Source organism: Akebia trifoliata, chromosome 11, assembly GCF_017979445.1.
Source record: "Akebia trifoliata isolate Shusen 1 chromosome 11, ASM1797944v1, whole genome shotgun sequence".
Classification (NCBI taxonomy): domain Eukaryota; kingdom Viridiplantae; phylum Streptophyta; class Magnoliopsida; order Ranunculales; family Lardizabalaceae; genus Akebia; species Akebia trifoliata.
The window spans coordinates 45,270,136-45,297,066 of record NC_141385.1 but is presented as its reverse complement, the minus strand read 5'-3'; the positions used below and the strand labels follow the sequence as shown (position 1 = coordinate 45,297,066).

Genomic DNA, 26,931 nt, shown 5'->3' with positions numbered 1-26,931 from the left:
TTAACTATATTGAATAAAATGCAATTATTCAAGGTCTTATCGTTTTGCAGTAGCGTGGTATCTCCAAAGTTTTGGTTAATTATGATTTTCTAGTTGTTATCCAAAGTGGTTTGTATTAACAGGAACTAGACTGAGTGGAGACACAATTGACAAAGGAGTTGACATATATTCAAATTGTTAGAAATCGAGCACAAAACTTGATTTCGTTATAAGAAATAAACAAAAAATTATAATCCCCGATCAAATCAACTTGGCTAAGAGGCGCATAAACGTTTCTTGAAGATAGTTGAAGCTTCCCGTTTGTGTAAGGGAGCACGACAACACTATCTCTGGGATTCAACCTAAGCTGAACTCGATCCCATTCTTCTACAAGTTTGCACTACTTGGTAGAAACTTGTATTTTATTTCTTTAGGATGCTCAAAAGAAAGATGAAGAAATAAAGAAAAATTCTCACAAAGAGTGGAATGAAAATTGAGAGATATGAGAAATGAGTAAGATACTAAAATCAATGGTGTTAGGAGTTTATATAATGGTGGAGATGAACTTAGAAAAATGTATCATAATTAAATGATACATGTCCCACAAATCCTTCCAACTAAGTTGCATTGTAAATATATTTAGTAAATACACGTCTCAAAATACCTTTCAACCTTAGGTTCATCTTTAAATTCATTCATTTAGAATTAATGAATGAATATTGATTCATGAACCAACAAAAATGTCATGAATCTTAATCAATGTATCTACGTCCATTAATTTGGGTTCATGAATTTAAGTTTGGACTAGATATAATGATCATGTTTGATTCATTTTTACACACCGTAAATTCCCTTTGAAAAGAGATTTAAAACTCAATTTAATATTCTACAAATTCGTTTATTTAAATCAAAAGCCAACAATGCCCTCATGGGTGGCCCTAAGGAATTAATGCTCATACTAGGTATCGAACTCACGACTTAAGTGCATTAAACACTTATCAGTCTAAAATTACCATTGACCAATCCCTTAGGGTTGAAAATTTTAAGTTTTATTGAAATGGAGTGAGATTAAAGGATTGTAACCGTATTTTTCACTGAAATAGTGAAAGGATCGCATCATGCCCGTTGGAAGTATATTTTGTAGCACACTTTCTTTATCTTGATTTGCATTTTTTATTGTTATTGTTTCTCATGCCAATTTTAAATAAAAATATTGTTCAAAACTATCACACCACAAACTCTTTGATAATGGAAATGTTTCTTTCTGTTGAGAAATTTTTCCTTCCATTCCTTATTGCCCCAGCAACATCGCACTACCTATTCCTTCTTTATATTTTTTGTTAAATATTGTAACAATTCTCAACCATAATTTGTGTACTTAAATGGAGTTCAGTATTGGATAAGAAACTAACTTGAAGAACGTTGTGCTGCTCATGGCAAACATATCTTGTTCATTATGATTAAAGAGTTTATCATTTATTTCAAGTTTCACAAAATTAACAAAGAAAGGACATCAAATCTCTAAACCCAAACACTGTAGCTCATGTATACCCTTCATGCGAATTTTCACCCTTCTCCATTCCAGCCAAGGTGTCATACAAGTGGCAATGTAAAGTCTCTGGCAAGTAGAATGCAAGTATCCCTCCTACAATCCCACACGCCCCAAACACCCCAAATGGCAATCCACCACCCATAACCACCACCAACGGCGCCAATATTGCTCCCATATGTCCAGCTTGTGTCGCACAACCAAGTGCAGCATTCCTCACTACTGTTGGAAAAAGCTCAGCCATATAAATAAAGAACAAATTATAAGTTCCTGCCATCCCGAATATCCCCAATATTCCACATACGATTCTTACAATCTTCCATGCCCCATTGTTCCTTATCAGGCTCCCCAACAAGCAAAATACCCCACTGAACCACAATGTACCAATCGCCAATGGCTTCCGGCCAAACTTGTCTAATAGAAGTGCGGTTATTGTGAATGCTGGCATCTCTGCCACAGCGTTAAGTAGGACATTGAGGTAAACATTTGTTCCGAGATTGACGACATTAAAGCTGAGGCCATAGTACACAACAGAACACAAGAAGTTTATAGCCACTGTTAGGACTAAGCGAATGAGAGTGATGGGTGATCTAACAACATCGATGAGGGAACCTGTTACGGCTTCTTTCATAGTGGGTACTCCTTCATCTGAGCTTTTGTCGTTGTTATCTCCATCTAGGGCTAGGAGAATTCCTTTAGGGAGATATTTTCCATTAGATTTTGTGATTGTATGCATGACTTTCATAGCTTGGTTGATGTTTCCTCGAATGAGGTACCACCTTGGGGATTCGGAGATAAAGGGCATTACAAGGATAACAAACAGAATTGAGGGAATGGAAGCCACGATGTAGAGGACACGCCACGACCTATATTAGATCATAGAGGTGTATTATATTTTAATAATTTCATTACAATATGGCAATTAGTAATTTAAAATATGATTTGCTCTAAGTAAAAAAAGAAAAACCTGAAAATGTAGGCAACTCCAGATAGAATGGCTATTCCAGTGGAGAAGAAGTAGAAAGTTGACATTCCAGCGACACCGCGCTTTGTAGGGCCAATGGGCTCGGTGGCAAGGATGAAGGCACATACACCGACACCACCTTTGCTTAAGCCGGTGAGAAAATGGAGTAACATGTAAATCCAATAGGTGGGAGATAACGCAGTTGAGCATCCAAAAACAGCATTCGTTACGCAAACGACGATTAGAGATCCTTTCCTTCCTAGGAAGGAATCTGATAGATGACCAAATATTCCTGCACCTGATAGGCTAACATGAACATTAAAAAAAATTCTAATTCAATGCAACTACTTGTAATGGCTTTGCTATATAAGGCTGTTAGATTTTATCATTGTTAAGCACTATTATGATTTTGAACATCATATGAGACCAAGGATTGGCTTGAGGAACTATCTAAGTTGAGTCGAGATGAGATGCCATTGCCAAGATTCACCATTTTCTTATTGTATCTGTTTTACATATTGTTCGTGGACAAGGCTAGACGAGAATCAGAGCTTAAAACCACTGTCATTGTTTGATTTAACGGTGGACTGCATCTTCAAAGGACCGTTAGACATGTTATGCATGCGTTTCAAAGATAAAAATATAGAAGCCAAATGAAATTATATTCAACTTTAAAATTTAAATTTTAAAAGATAGAGTTCCTATATGAAAAATCGATCAGGTCCACTGCAAAAACACAAAAACAAAACAACAATTAATTTGAAGTACTGTTTTAATAATAATAATAATAATAATAATAATAATAGAAGAGATTCACCCGGTTGACCAAACTGTTGCATTTTTATTACTCAAACTCCAAGAGAACCTTAATTTTTGGAGTTTGTTACCCAGCAAACCTTGGAGTGGAGATCCACGCTATAAAATCAAATTGATGCGATTAATTTGTTTCTTAACATACATTGGAGTGGGTCCCAACCGCATCAATTTGTGGCATCCAAAAACATGATCTGATGCCACAGGGTTATAAAGCACAAAATTCTACAAATTTTATTATAAAAAAAAAAAATTTCTAAGTTAATATTCATGGTTGAATTTTAATATTCAATTTGGGAGTTCAGTAGTCATCCTTTTTCAACGCCTTGGATCAAGTTCTAAAAGGATTTTTTTTAATCTAAGTTTTTCCATGAAATCTAGAAGGCTTGATGTTGGACTACTCCCAATTTGATAATCAATGTGTCCCAACAACCCTTACTAGGATTTGAAGTCTTACTGAATTAATCATGCGAGCCTGATTCATTAAAGTAAGGGTTGTTCAGTAATAAACTTTATAAAGTAAAGGAATTTTTTAAATGAAATTGCAAAAGATAGATTGGCTAAGACACTAAATACAGTGCTCACAACCAGGGCTAGAGCTAGGATTTTCTTATAGTGGGGGCAAACAATGGTTAGTTGTATAGTTGTAGAACTTGAAGATGAATGATTTAAAAGAGAAATTCAAAGGTTTGTTATTAGAAATTGAAGAAAATGATATTTAGGTCATTTCCAATTAGTATATGAGAAGGCTTGCTCAAGAGGCAATGTCATCAACAGAAAATTGAAAGGGGAGGGAATTTGTGGGAGGTGAGGGAGTGGAGGACAAATGGGGCATGTAATTAGTTGAAAATATAGGAGTGTCTCAAAGTTCTGTGGGGGCAATTGTCCCCAACAACTCCTTACTGGCTCTGCCCCTAGTTTAAACTAACTAATTTTCTGGGAGAAAAGGGGTCGGATTAGATGAGGAGCTAATCCAATGAGAATTGGATTACTTTTTTTGATGGGTAAAGTATTATGATCCAAATCCAATTTGATGACCATTGGATCAAGTCCAAATTGGATCAATCAGATTTGATACTTAAAAAGAAAAATAATCAACATAAATTTAAGTAAAATATATAATATAATTTATATATTTTCTCATACTTATTGGGTTGCAATATGGTTGATCCAAAACCAATCTGATATATATATATATATATATATTTGATAAGTGAAATGGAATATTTATTAGATCCAATCCCTATCGAAACTCAAATCCTCAATCTAGATCCATCAAATGTGTGGAAAAATCAAAAAATGAAGTAGTTTTTTTTTTGTCAAAAACTTTTTTCTTTTTTTTTTAGACTAATGATAAAATGATGTGTTGACACATACACTATCTGTACACGGGTGGCAAGTGCACAAAACGATTGATCTTTTTCCGTGTGTATCCCTAAGAAAAGATCTATGCTGATGTGCACTTGCCACATTGACAGCGTATAAGCAGCACGTCATTTTATCACAACTCTTTCTCTTTTGTGCATAGAATGCAGCTATCGTTTTTTTTTCTTTTCTTGAATAAAATAATGATGAATGCATGCCGTGATCTTGGTAAGCGGTTGGATACTCAGCTAACGTGGCAAGACTACAGAACCGCACATTCATATCGTGTAGCAAGAACGCGTGCGTTCATAAGGACTTTTTTTTAACATCTTACTAATAACACGTTATTGGATCAGAATGTATGGGATTTTGGGGGAAAAAAAAATTTGCTCACAGAAATGTGGGATCCACCAATCATATGTACCCACATGTATGGAAGAGCATTTTAATTTACAAAAGTACTTGTTAATTACGAAAACACTGAGAAGTTGTGGTTCCTGGAGTTGATTAACATTATCCTACTCCAATCATATGCAATGCATGTCTCTCCTAACCTTATTCAAAATCTTGGAGACCCTTTCCTTTGCTTGACGTTCAATGAGACACTTTGGTGAATGTTATAGATACCTCCCCATATTTTCAATCCAATGACATGACCTTTGACCCTCATCATCATATCGGTTGAAGAGGACTCTTATGAGAAGATACCTCCTGTATTTGATAAATAAAATCTAAGGTTAAGCTATTTTTCATGTATCTACGAAAAAGACCAAGGATAGAAGTTCCCAAAATATCCTCCCAATTAATGCTAGAGTCACCTCAGTAGGAGACACATGGGAGGATATCTTGGCATGGTGGCACACATGCTCATAGATGCGTTTTCTTCGAGATATGAGTAAAACGCATCTATGGACATGTGTGAAGTGCATCGTGATATGTAAAAAAGAAGAATAATGATTTTTTAACACTCCTTCTGACATTTTACATATCCCAAGGCAAATGATCTACGATTTCATGGTGGGAGCATCATATTATCACCACTCAAAAGAGAAGGTTCCTTCAAGAGTAATGATTTTCTGAGTCTCCCATGTGGCATACTCAAAATACTTTCTTGATGTGTGCTAGAGCTATAGATCTTTCGCATCGGGATACACAACTGCACATATTTATAAGGATGTACATATGTGTATCCCGAGGCAAAAATATATTGTTTGTGCACATGCCACATCAAAAGGGTATTTTTAATATGCCCCATGGGGAGTCCGATTTTCATGACTCTTCCTTCAATTCTTTGAAGTAAGTTCGTCGTTTCCAGGTGTTTTTTTTATAAAATGACTACTCCATGTGGCACACTCCATTAACTCTCCTGACATGACTTGTTCGGGAAATCGTAGATTTGTACATTTTAGGATACATATTTTTATGACAAAATACAATTTTGCGTCTTGAGACATACAAATCTACGATTTCGAACTTGTCATGGTAGGAATGTCAATTGAGTGTGCCACTTGGGGTAGTTAGATTATCACGATTCTTTTCGTATCTCTCTCCCCTAAGTTGGACCCAGACGCCAAATCTTCTATTTTTAGAGGTTATAGTGCTAGAAATTACCAATCATGCTGATTATAATTTTGTAGTGGCAGTGGGCTTGAGCTTTGTTAGTGCGTACATGATCCAAGGGGATCTACATGAGATTTGTTTGGATTAGTGTGCAGTTAGGTAACATTAAATGGGATTTTGACGTACCTGTCCACGTTTTGATTAATATTTTTAGATACCCTCAAACAGATGGCAGGACCCGTGACCTCTAAAAATAGACATTAATAATTTGAAAGTTTTTGTTAAAAAAACCCTGGCAGAGGGAATTTTTTTTTTAAATAATCCCTAAGTTTTGGATGGTCTTTTAATAATTTATTTAGTAAATTTTTCTTTTCTTAACAATCCTTGCATCTCATCTCCTGCAGTTCTTATGATTGAATATCCTAACTGTTTGAACTCAATAGTTTTATCTAAAAAAAATTAGATTTTTAACATTTTAATCAAATTTTAGAGACTATATTCCATCGGAAAGGATTTAAGAAGGAAGAAGAAACTATTTTCAAATATTTTGAAAATGTATGTAAAAAATTAGGATTTTTTTCCCTTTTTTTCTTAATTTTAAAATGAAAATCAATCAAGAATGGTTCTTTGGATTGAAATGATCTAAACAAGTTGTTATCCTAATTTTTAGTTGTTCTTTCCATGTATTTTAATCGAAAAAATTCGAAAATTAAAAATATGTGGGTTTTACCAATGTCGAGTTCAACAATAAATAAAAAGTAGTGAACTCGATACTAAATAAAAAAGCGTTAAGTTCGACAATAAATAAAAAAGTGGTGAGTTTGCCAATAATGAGGGACCATTAAGAAATAATTTTTTTATTAAATGTCCTATCAAGCTACCACATAAAACTTAGGGGCTATTTAAAAATAAATCCCTCCACTAGTGTCGTTTGAGTAATGTTCCCTCATAATTATGCCTGCCTTTGGTGTATCTAAAATTTTAAGCAGTCGTGATAATGTGACACTCTTTTTTTAGACGCCCCCATCACAAAATCGTAGATCCTTTACTTTGAGATACACAAGAAAAAGATTTATGATTCTGTAACTACTAGGTCACGGAGCATATGAGGGCGTCTGAAAAAAGAGTGTCAGATTATCATTAGTCAATTCTAAACACAAAAAATCTCCTTGATCATTGATTTCAAGGAAGATGAAAAATACTTGAATTATAATGTGGCCTATTGTCTTATAACCAACCCCACATTATTTAAATTGACGTCAGGAAAGTAAAATATGGATGTGTATTGTTAAATGTGGATCAGAGGATCTAGACCAATCCATTTTAATGAAAGCTGGGTTGAACTTGATGGAATTTAAATAAGTTTTAGAAAAAAAAAAAAAAATTGAACGAAAAAGGTGTAATCAATGTTACAGCAATATTAGACAGTAGTGATATGATTCAATATTATTATATTTTAGTTTTGTATTAAATGAATGGTTGAATAATTAAATGATATGGGATTTTAAATTTTAAATTTAAATTTAAAATTAGAATTGAGCACTTTTTGGCTAATTTTGCCTTAGAAGTGATTGAATAATTGAAAAATTAGATTGATCAGAAGTGCACATTAAATGTTTAGATTACATATTGAATTTTTGAAAGTGGATCTATAGTTAAAAAAATGATTGCAATTGTTACAGCCGAAGGATAAGACAAATATACGATAGAACTAAGACAATTATTGAATGAGATCTACCTAATATTAAATGCAAAAGTATATATCAACATCATGAATTAATTGTCCTTTAATAAAATCATGATTTTTGGTGCTTTCTTCTGGATTCCTTCTTGAATAATTCGAGATCAGAGAAGAGATGGAAGAGATAAGACAGCCGTAATGTTTTTTAAAATTTACTTTTAATTATAAATGTGTATGTGAATGAGAAAGGTTTACTTAAACTCTTTAAATAAAGGGGAAACTAAGGTGATATACAAATATTTGTCCCTTCCGGTGGACACACACCGACACAAGTGCCACACTATTTCTTGCAGTAGAGACCAATGATTGTCTTTATTTGTATTTTTCCCAATTCTTTTATATAACCAACTAACTATTCTAAAATTAATACCGATCTATTTGGAGAGGGGAGAACTATATAAAAATAAGATGGTAACGAGGCTTAGTTTGGGGTATGACACTCCTGCGAGTGGAGGAAAATAAACACTCAACACTCCCCCTCACCCATAAGGGTGGAAAGAATCAAACTCATGATCTATACGAACTTAGAACTTTGAAACCATATCAACCAACCAACTACTCCAGAAGACCAATATGTTGGAGAGAGGGAGAACTATGAATATAAGAGGGTTGCGGGACTTCATTGGAATATGACACATCCGAGAGTGGAGGAAAATATACACTCTTATTACTATATAACATTAATCGTATTGATTCTCTGTCAATCGACTGAATAAAAAGTCAAACCCAAAGTCCATGGAACAGTGGTCCAAAATAATGTGCCACATGATAATATTTGGTGTAAAGGGGGGAATGTAGTTGCGAGCCACACCTCATGTTCTCATTTTTAATAAAATACTTTGAGAAATCAAGAGCATTATTTTAAAACTCGATTTCATATGTCATCTCGTCCATGCTAGATACCGAGTCATCTTGGACAAGTTTTTCAATATGTTTGAGATGTCTAATTAAAAAAAGAGAAAAATGAACGTGAGGTGTTAAATCTCGTCCAAAAAATTGACTTGTCCTTCCATCTCATCCAGGCTTGATATCAAGACGACTTGGACGATACGTCTCTGTCTTGGACGAGTTTTGAAACCATGGTCAAGAAATGGAAATGAAAAGGGAAAAGCAACTTAAAAATAAAAAGGAATCATGATAATTTGACACTGTTTTTCGTACACTCCCTTCATAGAACTCTAGATTCATTACTTTGAAATACACAAGAACATATATTTATGGTTTCATAGGGTTCTCTAACAATAGCATACAAAAAAAGAGCGTCAGATCATCACGACTCAATAAAAAGAGACATAAAAAACATAGGTTAGGACATGAGAAGGGAAAAAGGAAAAATTGAATTTGTTTTGAATACCAAATAAGCCAAGCTAAAATTGATGTAGTTTGGTGAATGATTAAATGGGAATCCATTGACACCCCTAACCCAATACAGACATTGTTTTCTCAACTCGTAAATTATATCTTCTTTTCAAAATGCTATTTTTTTCATCATCAACGTCGCTGTTCTTGTCATGATAGTAGTAATTTTGTCAAATTAATATATAAAATTGTGATTTTTTTTTACTAAAAGTCTTTTACTTTAGGGCAATATATTGAGGTCAATTAGGTACAAGATGATCATCTAGTACAGATTGCACCTCATCGCTTAAAAAATTACTACTCCATTGCATGATTTTACTCTAAAAAAATAAGTTGCATCCCTTTCTTTCCTTATTCTTTGGAAGTTCAAATCAATCGTGGAGGTGAGCACAGAAATCAGAATCATAGGTGCTTTTCTCTTATCTCGATGAACATCATCTATGATTCCGTACACACATCCACGTCGAGAAAGTGTAAATTGAGGTCAATCATGAGGTCACTCCAGCATTATTCTTTATGGAATTTTAGAACCACTGTCCACATAGGAGAGCGTGCCACGTGGAGAGGTGGATCATCATCTACAACGTTTAAAGTGGAGTACAGGATAATCTAATGGATGGATAGATGGATTTACTCACCAATCATGCAGCCAGCGAAGAAAGCTGATTTAGCCAAGCCGATCTTATACTCCTCTCCACAGACAAGCCCCCACTCAGTCACAGTCGAGCTTCCCGGGCCTCCAACCCACTCCCAAGACCCGGGTTCCAACTCACAAAAGGACCGGGTCATGGACGAGCAACCAGAATCCGTATGTAAGCAACGCCAACCCGGATCACGATCCGCAAAGATCACAACCATGGTGTGAAAAGCATCCAAAACCCAAGCCAAGCTGGTGAGCACAAAGTGCCTCCATTGCCAAGACCCGAACTCACCGGAGAATCTTTGGAGCATCTCGTCGATACCCATTTTCTCTTCACATCTGTCGGAATCTTTTGCAGGAAGTATCGGAGAAGTGATGTCATATTCACCGGAATCTGACGACGTAATCAGCATTTTTTTAGGCTATTTAAACGAGACATTCTCTTCTCCTTCAGTTCATTGTATAGAGGAGAAATTTCGGTGCATGTCCAACGACCTTGAATATAATGCCAAATAAACGGTTGAGATTGAATTACTTTTCCTAGGGATTACCTTACCTGATTAAACAATAGACACCTTGACAGCCTGCAATTCTTGTTTTTAGGGTTGGAGTGTTTGGACGATTATAAATGTGGATTTGTAACTTAAAACGGATAGCACAATGTGAAAAAAGCCCAAATGTGATGCCTAGGCCATCCAATTTCATAAAATTCAACATACAAAGGGGTCAAATTGGCGTAGAATTTTTCATTGTCAAATTTTTATTTTCGACGGGTTGAAATTGTCAAATTAATGAAAGATGGGAGAAATTCGACAACTTTAAATCGTCAAATCTGGGAACATCAAGAATTTTGACGGTCCTAGACCATCAAAATTTAGTTGCTAAAATTCGTGGGCCTTGACCCGTCAATTTTTTCTGTTGAATTTTTTAGTTTTCACATAATGCAGTTGACATAATAAATGGAGTTTTCCTCCGTAGTAAAGAATCCTAGGGATTTCAATTGTCTGTACTAAGAGAAGTGTACTTACCAACAGGGCAAATCCAAATATTAAAAATTATATCTAGAGCGTTAAATATCCTAACTTTAATTTTATGTTCTCTACAACTTTGTCCTCATTAAAAAAAAAATCCAAGATCTCAAAGTCACTTAGATAATCGAAAGTCTTGAAGTGAAAACGTTAACCTGCAACTGAGTCATGTGAAAAAAGCTTCATCAAATTTCAAATTTCTGAAGGCTCTCACTATGTTTTTTTTTTTTCTTGTTTGGATATGTTCCACGTGAGTGGAAAACCTCTGATTTTCCTCCCTTTTACATCTCACCACTTTCTCCCCCAATCATGTGAGTTTTTTTTTTTTTTTTTAATTTATTTATTTTTCCCTCAATGTATTTAAACTCAAATATCGGAGGATGAGATTAAATGGTCGATCAAAACTCAAATTGATCCACATTGAACTAGTCGACTCAATTGCTTAAATGAACAAAGTCATTTCATTTCAAGCTCATCGAATTCAAGAATCAAACCCCAATTTGACAATTACAAGAGTGATCCAACTCTTATTGGATCTTTCTGAATCCAATTGAATCCTTGTCAAATTGGTTCCAATCAACCTTGTTCCAATACAATCAAGACCCAATCAACTGAAACACCTATTCGACATATGCCAAAACATGATGACCATAGAAATGTTGCTTGGAATCATCAACCTTTTTGGACAACTTTTAACAATCCTTGGGAGTGCATGCGATTGGTTCCACCTCTCCAATTTGATCAATAAAGTATTAGCAGATTTGACTGTTTGGATAAGATGATCCGCCCTTCGACTTGAGATTTTTTTTTTTTTTCCTTTTAAGGGTAAAGTTGGGATGTTCTCATATATGGACAAGGGGTCTGGTTCTAGAAGTCCTATAAAATGGATCTACAACTTTTAGTTCAACAACACAATATAATATGTTATCCAAAAGTAAAAGACCATTTGTGGAAATTAAGCATCGATAATGAAAACTTAGTATTTTTTACAAAATTTTAAAAATATAGAATCAGAAAAATAAAGCTCATGTCTTTTTTAAGGTTTGACAATGGATACCCATTTATCCACGCCTCACCAAAATCTAATTTGGCTTGACTAATTTGATATTCAAATCAAATCTATATTGAATCAAACTCATAAGATATAAAATTGATTCTGAATCATACATATACATACATAGTGCCAAGGATGTCTACTTTTTTCTTCCTATATTAAGACACTTTCCTTTCTTTCACATGTCCCAACCCATCTTTGATATATATATAATCTTTTATCTTTTTGAGTCTCATCTCTTGATTGCTGAAGTAGGTGTTGGTAGCAAATACATCCCCTCCTCCCATATTATCATCAGGCACTTTGGCTCACTAGACCATAAACAATTTCGTCTAATCTTAATCACATTTATTATTGTATTTTTTTATTTCTATTGGAAAATTTATTGTATAATAACATAATCCCTTCCATATTTTGGAGAATATATGAGGTACCCTTATGTTTATGGCTCCGTCACCTTGGTTATCTTTAATCACAAAATGAGATTTTTGGAGAATTAAAAGACAAAATATTTTGGAGTAAGAAAAAAATTGATTTTTAAAGAAGGGTTAAGACTCAAAAGTGCATGACTTTGAAAACAATGAATTGAAAATGAAACTGAATATATTACAAACAAGTCACGTCCCGAGAGTTGATTGAGTGTGCCACATGGGGTATGTAGTCAGATTATCACGACTCAATTATATATCTAATACATGCATACATATCAGAAAGAAATTTAATAATACTGATTCCAGCATATTCTATGTGTATCTCTATTTAATTTAGAATAAAAGTAGGATATATCTTCATTAACAAAAATACAAAAAACAAGACAAGTTCAAACACGCCAGTACACAAAATTAAAAATGGCCAATACTTATGATACCCACGTGCTTTAAAACTGATGACAAGACCTTGACCCTAGTCGTTTCTTATAGACTAATGAAAATGACCATGAAGCCTTTATTTTTCTTTCAAAATCAGCCAATGTGGATTGAATAAGATGATTATGATGATGACATCCATGACAGCAACGAAGAAGCATCATATTTTATTGAGTCGAGATCCCATACGGTGTCCCGTATCTATAGATAGATTAAATGACTACGTGGCACAATTTGATTAGGAAACAAATGCATTGGGTTTCTGAACGGCTTGATCAGGAGTCCGAGGTGTTTTAAACACCAATTAAAATGCGCCATGTAGACTAATAACCTATTTTATAGAATAGGACGATCCTAAGTCGTTTTATTTCTTATGACAGCTTTTTAACTTGCTACCCTACTACTTGCTATAGGATCCAAGTGAGTGAGAACTCGAAAGCTCGTGCAATATGAAATTATGAATCATAAATCAACTAAATCAAAAGATAAATTTATGAAAATAAAAGAAGTTTAAAATTGAAATTGTGCGTCCCTAAGTGATTATTTGCTCACAGCCCAAACACCTATTTCACATGTGGGGTTTATCACTTATGTAATAAGTGGTTATCCACTATCTCAGAAATCTTATTTTTTAGATTTCAAATCTTAAAAAGAATCGTGGGATCCATATAGATAATTATATTGACAATCGAACATCATAGCCTTTTAGATTTCATGAAAAAACTCATGGTAAAAAAAATAAATAACTAACGTTTTTCAAACTTGATCAGTGGTGTTGAAAATGATAGCTACCAAGCACTCAAATTTAAAATTAAAATACAACGATAAAAAATAACTTTTTTCTTTTAAAATTTATAGAATTTCATCATCTACAGGACTATTGTTTTGGATCATGTTTTTGAATGTCACAAGGTGATCTTATTAGTAAATTTTATTTTCTTTTACTATAGGCAGGAGAGAGAAAAATTCTTCTATTATTACTTATGTCATCAATGCCACATGCCAAAATGGTGTTGGGCTGTAAGCAAACAAACACTCACTTAGCCCCGTATATATTGGCAAAACTCCACATGCATGAGATGGGTTGGTTCCTTGGAAAAATTTTCCAACAAAAACATAATAAAAAAAATCAACAAAATGAAAAATAATAATTAATCAAATAAAAAAATTAATGAAGATAATAAAAAAAGAGTTGTGCTGGGGTGACACAAAAGAGGACACAAGAGTGACACAATGACATGGTGGCGTGGACATAACCGTATAAGCTTTTCCGTAAGATACAAGTAGAAAGCATCTAAGGTTATGTGCTCAACACCAAGTCATTTGTGTCACCCCTATGTCCCCATTTGCGTCACTCCAGCATTAGTGTAAAAAAAACAAAATCATCGACCATCCATTTTGGTTGGCTGATAATCATTTAAGGAGAAGTTGTCCCCACCGAATCTCGAATCTATAATTTTCTTTTAAAAGAACTCTTAAATTGTTAAAAATGTCGTAAAAATTTCCGATTAAATGTTGTATTAAAAAAGGATCGTACAACAAAAAGTATTTGATGAACCCTAATGTTGGAGTGACACAAATGGGGACGTAGGGGTGACACAAATGACGTGGTGGTGTGCACTTAACCGTATATGCTTTTTTACTCGTATGTTGTGGAAAAACATCGACGTTTGCGAGCCATCATGTCATTGTGTCACCCCAGCACGACTTTTCGATGAATAGCTAGCATTTATGATTTTGTACATTCATTCACTTTAGAAAAGTGTGAAACAATGTCAATTTTCAGTCACTCGAGGATTTCCCTACAACAAAATCTACCCAATAATTACAAAAATAACTGAAGAGGAAAAAGGGAAAGAAAAAAAAAAAAAAAAGGAGATATTCTATTTCCACAACAAGTTTTACTTACAACTCACAAATTTGATGATTTAATCTTAAAAAACAAAAAAACAAAATTTATTGGCTTGACTGAAATATTCCAAAGTTACAAAATTATAAATTTTTATAGAGGCCAACTAACCTTACTAAGTTTGTAAGGATTTCACCCTACTAAAGGTCCTTAGGCTTACCTTCTAGCATCCAAAAACATGATCCAATGCATTTGGTTTGTGGAGGACAAAATTCTATGAACTTTAAAATATAAAAAATTTCCAAGAACAATTATTTTTAATTGTTGAATTTCAATTTTAAGTTTGATGGTTATGCGGAAATTCTTTAACCATCCATTTTCAAAACCTTGGATCAAACTCAAAAGAAATTTTTTTTTTTAATTTATTTATTTTTTATCTGAGTTTTTCAGCAAAACAAACAGCACTGTGGGGTTGGATTGCTAATGTCGTAATCCATTTGAGCAACATTAGCAATGGGATATGATTACATTTCTTCATGAACAAAATTGGCTGAAAAAAAAAAAACAAAAACATGACTACAAGCTCTTGACAGACATCGGTCAAAACTAAAGACAAATTTTTTAGACACCCACAAAACCTACCATCAAAGAGTGGTCTAGGGTCATATGTGTTTTTTTTTTCTTTTTCTTTTTTAAGAAAGAAATAAGAATGGAACTTATATTTATACATCCTCCTCATTTGCGTCCATATGGACTAGTGCCCATTTGAAAACAATATTTCAAATTTGACAGAGCTTCCATGACGGCAATTATTTCATTTAATGGAAGATTTGATGTTGTGATATATTGACAAGGACCAAGTTTTTATGGCTCCACGAATTCCTTTCTATATTTCTTTTTTCATAAAAAATTTATTTTATAATTCCAACGTTTTGATTCTATCGCTACAACTTAATGCAGTTACATTGATTACACCTATTTCGGTCAAAAATGGATAATTTAGATCCCCTCTCTCTCCCTTTGAGATAATTAAACTGACCGACGACATGACGTTGTTGGTTTAGAACATGATTATATAAAGAAAAATAAAGATGATTGAAGAGAAAGGAAGGACTACATCCCAAAAATCTTTAAATATATTGTGGGTAATGGGAAAGGATTAGAAAATTAATAAATAAAAATTGTTCTAAGACACAAACTTGACAAAAATTGTTCTATAGACATCAAACACTCCCACTCCGCTTGAAAAGGGAACATGCAATTAGGCCATTCTAGTGTATTTACCTTCAGGATACAACATATAGTCCCATTTAGCCCCAAACCATATATTTTGATACACAAATACATCTTCCAAAAAAGCTAAACTTAATGTCTTTGCTTGACCAAACTGACCTCTTTATATAGAGATATACTCTCAAAGAAACATTTATTCCAAAATTAATTGGGGAGATCAAATAAGTTTAAAGGAACTACCCATCTCAGTACGTTTTTTAATATGGGCGAGATCAAATAAGATTGTTATATATAAAACAAAAATAGAAAATTAATATGGCTTGAAACCTTAAAGGGAGAGCATATAGGCGTTGATTAACCCCAACTCCATATTACCAACAACCACACGGGCCCATTGACCAAATAATATGTGGCCAAACACTGAAATCAAATTGATTGGTGATTCCTAGACATTGAAATAGAGATTAATGCTCCAAATCTAGTGGCTAGGATTTTGAAATTGGAATTTTTATAGGGTGAGAAAAGCTCTTTCCATACAGCAGAAGTAGATTGAAATTGGACTCCAAATAAAACGAAACAACAAGAGATAAAAAGCCGCACGAAAGGATTTACGTGATTCGACATTGTACCTACGTCCATAGAACTAAACAAGAACAACACCCTACACATGTCTAAATCTGATAAGGATTTCATAGCAAAGTACGGTAGCTTCCAGCACAGCCCAACCCAACCCATGGTACCTCAAATGCTAGGCAACTTTGCTTAGTATAGAATAGTCGAGACAAGCTGGGTATCAACTCTTATGTGGTCATGGAAGAGTTGGGCAAAGCAGATTTCTGGGACAAGCCCCCCTTTTTTCGAGTTGGAATTGAGAGAGTATCCTAGGAATCTAGGAGTGATTGACTACGCCCATTACTTTCTTTCCTAAGCAGATTACTTTCAATTTTGTGTATACTTTATGTTATCTAACCCTAAGATTTTGTGGGAGGATAATCTCAAATCCCCTTCAGGAAAGAGATAGTGTGGTTAAGAAGGAGGTTAAGGAAAAGAGTCAACCTATAAACAAGATAGAGAACCATGGAGGAAAGGATTTGGTGAAAGAGAACCATTTTCTAGCCCTCATTTTTTGTAACTAACTAGAAATCTATTCTTATTTAGTATTTGAGAGTGTTAGATAGGTACCACACCGGTGCACACCAATGTCCCAAATGATGTGAATTCAATGTTACTTCACCACAACTCTTAAAATAATTCTACTTAAATATCTTACCTTAATAAATAAAATAAATAAAATTAAAAACTTAACAAAAGAGGTCATTAAATCACTTAATTAAGATCATTCTTTTTCAATGATTTGACCTTTCTTAATAGGATTGATGACTCATTAATCAACATATAATTAGATTTAAACCCCTTTCTTCTGAAGCTAATTACGACACAATGCCATTAATAATTAATTTTACAGTACATATATATATGGGTCCCGTTCAATGGCTAACTTTTTGGTAAACTTTTTGGCAAAACATTTTTCAAAACATGAGTTAGAAGTTTTGGAATGGGCTGATTTTTGTGAGGATGATCTCTATGGTGAGGAGATTATCATCACCAAATATCAGCCCATTCCAAAACTTCTAACCGCATAAAAAATAGTTTACAAAACATAGACGGTCCACGATTTTTCAACTTGTAAACATGGGTAAGAAGTTTTATAATGGGCTGATTTTTGGTGAGGATGATCTCCTCACCGTAGAGATCATTCTCACCAAAAATCAGCCCATTCCAAAATTTTTAACTCATGTTTTGAAAAATGTTTTGCCAAAAAGTTAGCCATTGAACGCTACCCTATATATATATATAGGTCAGGTTCAAGGGCCATATAAGAAAACTTTCGACGGTTAATAAAATTTTAAAATATGGGTTAGAAATTTTGGATTGAGCTGATTTTTTTGTGAGGATGATCTCTATGATGGGAAGATCATCCAAAAAAAAAAAAAATCAGCCCAATCTGAAACTTCTAACCCCATTAAAAGTGATTTAGAATGTGGACCGTCGATTTTTTACCAATTTTTATCACCAATTTGTAAATCACTTTTGATGGATTTAGAAGTTTCTGATTGAGTTGATTTTTTGTGAGGATGATCTTCTCATCATAGTGACCATCCTTGCAAAAAATCAGCTCAATCCAAAACCTCTAACCCTTATTTTGAAAAACGAAAGTTTTCTTATATGTTTTCTTATATGGCCCTTGAACCTGACCTATATATATATATATACATATAGGGTCAGGTTCAAAGGACAACCATTTCAACACACATATAGACAACGTGTTTGTCTTATATGGGCAAAAATGTTTGGAATGGGCTATTTTTTGTGAGGATGATCTCTGTGATGAGGGGATCATCCTGGCAAAAAATCATCCCATTCCAAAACTTGTAACCCCATCAAAATTGATTTACAAAAATTGGACGGTCTATAATTTTTCAACAAAAATTGGACGGTCTAGAAGTTTCATAATGAGCTGATTTTTGGTAAGGATGATCTCCTCACCACAGAGATCATCCTCACAAAAATCAGCCCATTCTAAACATTTTTGCCCATGTAAGACAAAACACGTTGTCTATATGTGTGTTGAAATGGTTGTCCTTTGAACCTGACCCATATATATATATATATATATATATATATATATATATATATATATATATATTTATTGTATCTCCTTAGTCTAACTTAATTACATGCCTTGACATAAATCTTTAAATATTGAAAATTGTCCCTAGGTACCCCTCAATAGTTTAAATCAAATTAAGTCCAATGTAGTTGGACCAAAAATTTGGATCTTTACAACAAACCCCGCTAAAAAAAAATTATGAGTCAACCCAGTTAACTAAAAAAAAAAAAATTAGGGTTTCTACAGAAAGTCTTTCTGCTATTGGACCCCTTACAAAGTTGAGTTTTCTTATATTTATTTGAGGTGTTATATATATATGATTTTATCAAGAGAAAGGTGTCAAATTTAGAAAACTCATGAAACAGTTGATTGTGAGGGGTGGTTGACTACCCTCATAATAGAGTAAGATCCTAAAGTGCATGTTCATTACCAAAACTAGGGTTAGGAAATTGTTAGACCCAAATCAAATTATAACATTCACACCAATGGACATATAACTCAGTTGAGCCACCAATGAATCTATGTAAAGTGCATTTTTAAACTCATGTTTATACAAATAAAAAAAAATCATTACTTAGGCAATCTTGAAAGGAGGAATAAAAAATGAGCCAATCTTGCTGTTAACTAGTTTCACTGGACTTTCAACTCCCTATAACATTGTGGGCATTCTTGTCACCAAAATCTAAGTCCCCAACAGAAAACTAACTCAAGTATTAACAGGAAAGTGAATCATTTTTTCAAAGAATGCTTTTTCTTTTGGTGGTGAATGATTTTAGAACATTCATTAATAAAAACTAAATAAAAGAATCTATTAGAAGGTTTGACATGTGAATAAAAACAAATAAAAGTTCTCTGTTGAAAAGTCACAATAAACTGACATCAAGAAATCTTTAATTACTTTAGCATGTGGAGTGCAAGAAAAGGTCTTTCAACAATCATGAAAATTCTACATTTCTTCTTGCCTTCTTCAATTTCAAGTCATTGAGTTTATTAATTCTCCCTTTATTTATGATCAAGGCCTATTAGATTTTAGTGTTTCTTTCTATCTGACTCTTTTTTTTAACTCACCATGCTTTAAACTTTGAAGATTTACTGCAGAGGCCTCTTTGATTTCTTGCGAGCTACCACTTTATTTCAAATACTCCAGTGGGTTCCCATAAAATGGATTTTAAGTCCAATGGGGTTTGGTCCATTGTGTCTATCTAATAATCATAGCCAATAAGCATGTATAAAAACTTGGACGGGTTTCCAGGTGTAATGTTCCAACAACTATTATGGAATGGTTATGTTTGTGCCTTGTATAATGTTGATGGTGTTATACGGGTAAAATGGACTTTAGACCTGGAGTGGCTCTATAAGTCCGAAATTTTTTTGTGTCACGGCCAAATTGGACCAGGTTTGGACCTCCATAAAGTGCCTAGTATGACTCGCCTCATGTTTTGATGTTTCCTTATGGGGATGGTCGAAAGACGTAACATACTCTTTAAGGAGAGGCACTTGCCCCCCCCCCCCCCCCCCCCCCCCCCCCCCCTCCTTCTCCATGGCCACAAGAGACCATCCCCTGGTCCAACCTAGGGCCAGCTTGGGGCAACTTGTAGGGGTCGTCTTGAGTTCTTTGTGTGCACCAGAGAATGCCTCGAGACAGTATCAGTAGGACAGCTGCATTGTGGCACCTGTAGGGCCTCAAGGCTCAATCTGTACCTGGGTCAATGCATGGTATCCTTAAAACATCCCTATGGAGGATATTGGCTATCCCATACCACATGAGACTCTTAGGCCAAGATCCAAGGGGAATGTGCTGTGGTTGTGGGTGTGGGGACCCCTCAGCTTATGTCGCATTCGTGCGTGCCACATATGGCACACTAAAGACTTACGTTTGTTGGGCTGCGAACTAGCCCACTGCACAACCACTCCACTGAAGGTTTTTTTTTTTTTTTTTTTTTTCCCAGTTAGATTCAAATTGTAAATTCATTTTAGGATTCCTACGAGGGAGATTTTAAATTTTATGAAGAGATTGTAAATCTATTTTCCACCGAAATAGCCAAAGGATCTCATCATCTTCCAGGAAAACTCGTAACTTTTACTTAGAATTGCACTTTTGACTTTAGCACTTTTCTTGCCCCAGATTTTTATAGAAATGTCCTCTAAAACCTATAAATGTTTGCTTAAAACGATTGCACAACAAAATCTCTGTTACATGAGCAAATTTATCCACCCCTTACCCAACAATTTTCCCTGCCATTTGTTTTCCCTTTTGGTTAAATAGTAATGCAAGTCTCGAATAATAATTTGTGTTAATAGAACTCAAAATTGGATAAATAATCAAACTTGAAGAACCATGTCTTGTTTATGGTGTTCAAAGAGTTCATCACCAATTTCAAAGCCTCACAACACTAACAGAAAAAGAACATATGATCTCTATACTCAACACACTCTCATATACCATTCATGCATTTTCATCATTCTCCATTCCTGCCAAGGTATCATACAATCGACGGTTTAAAGTTTCCGGTAGGTAGAATACAAGTATCCCTCCTACGATCCCACATATCCCAAACACCACAAATGGCAATCCACCACCCAAAACCACTATCAATGGCGCCAGTATCGCTCCCATATGCCCAGCTTGTGTGGCACACCCAATTGCAGCATTCCTCACTACTGTCGGAAAAAGCTCAGCCATATAAATAAACAACAAATTATAAGTTCCCGCCATCCCGAATATCCCTAATATTCCACACACCATTCTTACCACTTTCCACACCCCATTGTTCCCTACTAGGCTCCCTAATAAGCAAAATACCCCACTGAACAACAATGTACCTATGGCCAATGGCTTCCGACCGAACCTGTCCAATAAAAGTGCGGTTATTGTGAATGCTGGCATCTCCGCTACAGCATTAAGTAGGACGTTGAGGTAAATATTTGTTTTGAGGTTGACAACATTCAAGCTAAGGCCATAGTACACAACACAACACAAGAAATTGATAATCACTGTTAGTATTAGACGAGTACGAGTGGTGGGTGATCTAACAACATCAATGAGGGATCCAGTTATAGCATCCTTCGTCATGGACATTTCCTCTTCTGAGTTCTTGTCATTATTATCGTCATCGAGGGCTAGGAGAATGCCTTTAGGGAGATGCTTTCCATTGGATTGTGAGATTCTATGCATGAGTTTCATAGCTTGATCAATCTTTCCTCGAACGAGGTACCACCTTGGGGATTCGGAGATAAAGGGAATTACGGCAATGAGAAAGAGGATTGAGGGGATAGAAGAAGCAATGTATAGGGCACGCCATGACCTGTATTACAGCATAGAAGTGCATTATTAGTACATCAATCACTACCTACACATCTTATTAATTACAATATTGGAAGTGGTGATCTACAAAAATAATAATCATGTTTCAAAAACCTGAAAATGTAAGCAATTCCAGATAGAACAGCAATTCCAAAAGAGAAGAAGTAGAAACTTGACATTCCAGCAACACCACGCTTTGTAGGGCCAATGGGCTCGGTGGCGAGGACAAAGGCGCATAAGCCCACACCACCTGTGCTTAAGCCGGTGAGGAAACGGAGTACCATGTAGACCCAATAAGTAGGAGATAATGCTGTTAAGCAACCGAAAATAGCGTTCAGTATGCAAACGACCATTAGAGATCCTTTCCTTCCTAGGAAGGAATCTGAGAGATGACCGAATACTCCCGCACCTGAAAGGGTAACAAGACCATTAATAAAGGGCTCGATCAATAAAATATGAAAAAGTATGTAAATTATATTATATATGCAATTTATCTATGCTTTATATCAAATAGGAATTGAACCCATTCGAGATAATAATACTACGATCCAATTAAACCCCAATCCGACAACAAGGGTGATCCAATTCTTATTGGATCTTTCTGAATCCAATTGAATCCTTGTCAAATCGGTTCCAATCAACCTCGGTCCAATCCAATCAAGACCCAATCGACTGATAGCCCTATTTGACATATGCCAAGACACGATGACCATAGAAATGTTGCTTGGAATCAACAGCCTTTTTGGAAAACTTTTAAGAATCCTTGGGAGTGCATGCGATTGGGTCCACCTCTCCTATTTGATCGATAAAGTATTAGCTTGACCGTATGGATAAGATGATCCACCTTTGGACTTGAGATTTTTATCTTTTGGAGGGTAAACTTGGGATTTTCTCATATATGGACAAGGGGTCTGGTTCTAAAAGTCCTATAAAAAGCATCTACACCTCTTAGTGCAACAACCCAATATATAAAGTAGTTGTCCAAAGTAAAAGTCCTTTTGTGGAAATTAAATATCAATAATGAAAACTTAGTATTTTTTACAAAATTTTAAACATATAGAATAAGAAAAATAAAGCTCACGTCTTTTCAGAATTTGACAATGGATACCCATTAATCCACTGCCTCACCAAAATCTAATTTGGCTTGACTAATTTGATATTCAAATTAAATCTATATTGACTCAAACTCATAAGATGTGAAATTGATTCTGAATCATACATATATACATAGTGCCAAGGATATCTGCTTTTTTCTTCCAATTGGATTAAGACACTTTCCTTTCTTTCACATGTCCCAACCCATCTTATTTTTTTTTAACTTTCTTGAATCTTTTATCTTTTTCAGTCAAAACTCACGATTGCACTTTGGGTCACTAGACCATGAATAATTTCGTCTAATGTTAATCACAATTATTATTGTATTTTTCGATTTCTATTGGAAAATTTGTTGTATAATAACATAACCCCTTTCACATTTTGGAGAATATTTGAGACACCCTTATGTCTATGCCTCCTTCACCTTGGATATCTTTAATCGTAAGGTTCGATCTATTTCAACCTTCAAACCATGAGAACAAAATGGAAAGAAAATGATTTTTAAAGAAGGGTTACGACTTAAGAGTGACATTGAAAACAATGAATTGAAAATGAAACTGAATATATTACAAACTAGTCACATCGGGAGAGTCGATTGAGTGCGCCACGTGGGGTAGTCAGATTATCACGACTCAATTATATATATATATATATATCCCAATCTAATACATGCGTACATGTCAGAAAGAATTTTAATAATACTGATTCCAGCATATTCTCAGTGGATCTCTATTTAATTTAGAATAAAAGTAGGATATATCCTCATTAAAAAAAAAAAAAAAAAAAAAAAAAGCAAGACAAGTCCAAATTCGCCAGTTCCCAAATTAACATGGCCAACACTTAGGATACCCATGTGCTTCAAAACTGATTACAAGCCCTTAACCCTAGTCTCCTCTTAAAGACTAATGAAAATGACCATGAAGCCTTGATTTTTCTTTCAAAATCAGCCAACCTGGATTGAATAAGATGATTATGATGATGACGTCCATCACAGCATCATGTTTTCCCATACGGTGTCCCGTTTTTATAGATACGTGGCACAATTTGATTTTGAATCAAATACATTGGGCTGCTGAACGGTTTGATTAGGAGTCCCAGGTGTTTTAACCACCAATTAAAATGCACCACGTAGACACGTAACCTATTTTTATAGGTACAGGACACCGTATTGGATCCTGAGTCGTTTTATTTATTATGACAGCTATTAAAGTGACGTGGGATTATATTAATAAATAAACCTCAAACTCACTAATATTTATAGATTATCCCCAAAAGTTCCAATTTTATATTTTTGGGCCGAAAATCACATTTGCATTCTTTTAGATTAATCATTAGACCACAGGAAACAAACAGTGATCCATTAGAATACGTCTCTTAAAAAAGTGAAGGCTTAGATAAGATCGTAATAAAACAAACAAGTCTTCCATTACTGCAGGAGTTGATTAACACCCCCAACTCAATATCTCGTACTCAGCTTGATTGTTGATTTTTAAATCCAATGGCTATGGTTTAATAATCAAAATATACGTTATGTGGGTCCAATAGAGGAGATCAGATGGATAGAAATTAAACTTACCAATCATGCAGCCTGCGAAGAAAACCGACTGAACTAAGCCAATCTTATACTTCTCTCCACAAACGAGCCCCCACTCAGCCACAATCGAGGTTCCCGGGCCTCCAACCCACTCCCAAGATCCGGGTTCCAACTCACAAATGGACCGGGTCATGGATGAACAAACCGAACCCGCACCTGTACATCGCCAATCAGGATCACGATCCGAAAAGATCATGACCATCGTGTGAAAAGCTTCCAAAGCCCAAGCCAAGCTGGTGAGAACAAAGTGCCTTAATTGCCAAAACCCAAACTCACCGGAGAATCTCTCGAGCATCTCGTCGATACCCATCTTTTCTTCATATCCGTCGGAATCTTTTGCCTGAAGTAGAGGAGCAGAACTGACGTCGAGGTCGCCGGAAACTGACGACGAAGACGGCATGGTTTTCTTTTAAGGCTAATTGAAACAAGACCTGTCTGGCTCTCTTTCCCTTATATAGGTAGATAGAGGAGAAATTTTAGAGTCCAACGACCTTGTATACACAGAGTCCAACTAGTAGTTTGAGATGAACTTAGTTTTTCTAGGGATTCGGTTATATAGAAAATATTAAAAGATACCTAGTAACGTACGAGACCACGTGACAGCTTGTATTGTTTGTATATGCTTTTCTAGCTAATTCAGATTCCTAGAGATTTTCGTCCATCTAAGATCTTTCAATATCAGCCGTCGAATTGATTCTTGGCATTAAACGTCGTTAGAAGTGTTTTTTTTTTTTTTTTTCCTTCTAAAAACGTTGGTCTCGTGTAGTTCTGTTTAGATAACCATCAAACCCGAGATCTGATCCAATAATTTAATAAAACGTTGGTCTCTTTGGTAATTATACAACACTGATCGGATCAAACCCGAGACCTGATCCAATAATTTTGGATAGGGATCAAAGATTTGGAGTCCAATAATGATATGGTCCGTTAAGTATTGGATTTGATAATCTATCAGATCGGTTATGAATCAACTATGTATTAGATATAATTAATGTGAAAAAATATGTAAATTGGATCCTAGAAAATGTTGAAATCTGATAAAAACTGATCCAACAATGATCCAATCTGACTTGATCAATTAACAGCCCTATCCATGATGGAATCAATGGGTATGATTGCTTCTAAAGGGAGTAATGAAATTTTTATGTTGTTGCTATACTACATTGGTGTTGGGCAATAACAACTCAATCGAATAGGAATTGAGATTAACTAGGGCTGTCAATGGATTGGGTTCAGATCATATCTGGGTCGATTTCATACCAATCCAATAAGTAATTCTAATACAATGACAATCGGATTGGGTTGGAATTGGACCATACCCGATTTGATGTACAAAATCTACATAAACTTTATATGTTTAAACAGATACATGAAGTAAAATTTATATAATTTCTAAGTTTAAGATGTATTTTGGAATACAGTTCGCTCAAGTTTGGGTCCACTTGTACCAGGAAAAAAAAAATTATTCAATCCTACACGAAACAAACAAATGTTTCATGTCAAATTTATTCTAAATGTAGACATGACAATCATTTTAACTTTCTTAAAATCCGAACAAAAAATTAATTATTTCTTTCTATAAATCAATATAGTTTTGATTGACCACCTATGTCAACAATCCCCACCATTATAGTAAAAATTTATGGAGAATTCTAAAAGAGTCATGCCAGAGTAACATTGAAATTGACATCGTTTGAAACATTGGTGTGCACAGAACCATAGATGCTTCTCACTTGTATCTCAATGAAAAGCATCTATGGTTTGTACACACATCCAAGTCAACAATGTTCCAAACGAAGTCAATTTCAATGTTACTTCAGCATTTTCCATTCTAAAAAGATTGTTATGTATTCCATCAAAAGAATGAGAAAAGAAGATAGTTAAACATGATGGATAGGTCCATATGAAAAGGTACTACCAAATTAGCAACTTCATTCTAATGTAGGATGATCACAAAGCCTAATCTTGGATAAAATGATCCCTCTACCTCTTATTCTTTACCCCCATCTCTCACTTTTTCACTTCTCCCTTCAAGGTACTCTTGTGAGTCTCAAACCATAGAACAAGTAAAATTTTCACATTTTTTTGGAAGATAAGTTGGGGTTGGGCAGGCCCAATAACAACATTATGATGGAGAAAAATGGAGAACTTAAATCTGTTGTACAATCCACAATTAGCATTCTTGTGAATAACTTTCAAGTTTTGAGGGAAGGATTGAGGATGAGTTCAAGGTAATTTATAAAGACAAAAAAGGGGCCGACTAGTTG

At 34.7% G+C, this 26,931-nt stretch overlaps 1 protein-coding gene and 1 pseudogene across 1 annotated transcript; both read right to left on the bottom strand.

Annotated features, from left to right (window-relative positions):
* Positions 1-1,520: 1,520 nt before the first annotated feature.
* LOC147392039 (organic cation/carnitine transporter 4 pseudogene) lies at positions 1,521-10,584 on the bottom strand (annotated as a pseudogene).
* Positions 10,585-20,981: 10,397 nt separating this feature from the next.
* LOC147392038 (organic cation/carnitine transporter 4-like) lies at positions 20,982-25,105 on the bottom strand. Its single transcript, XM_086459023.1, has 3 exons — positions 24,647-25,105; positions 22,090-22,384; positions 20,982-21,976 (listed from the first exon to the last, which is right to left on the bottom strand). Exons 1-3 carry the CDS (start codon positions 25,062-25,064, stop codon positions 21,118-21,120), a joined length of 1,572 nt encoding a protein of 523 aa, XP_086315149.1. The 5' UTR covers positions 25,065-25,105; the 3' UTR covers positions 20,982-21,117.
* Between the last annotated feature and the right edge of the window lie 1,826 nt (positions 25,106-26,931).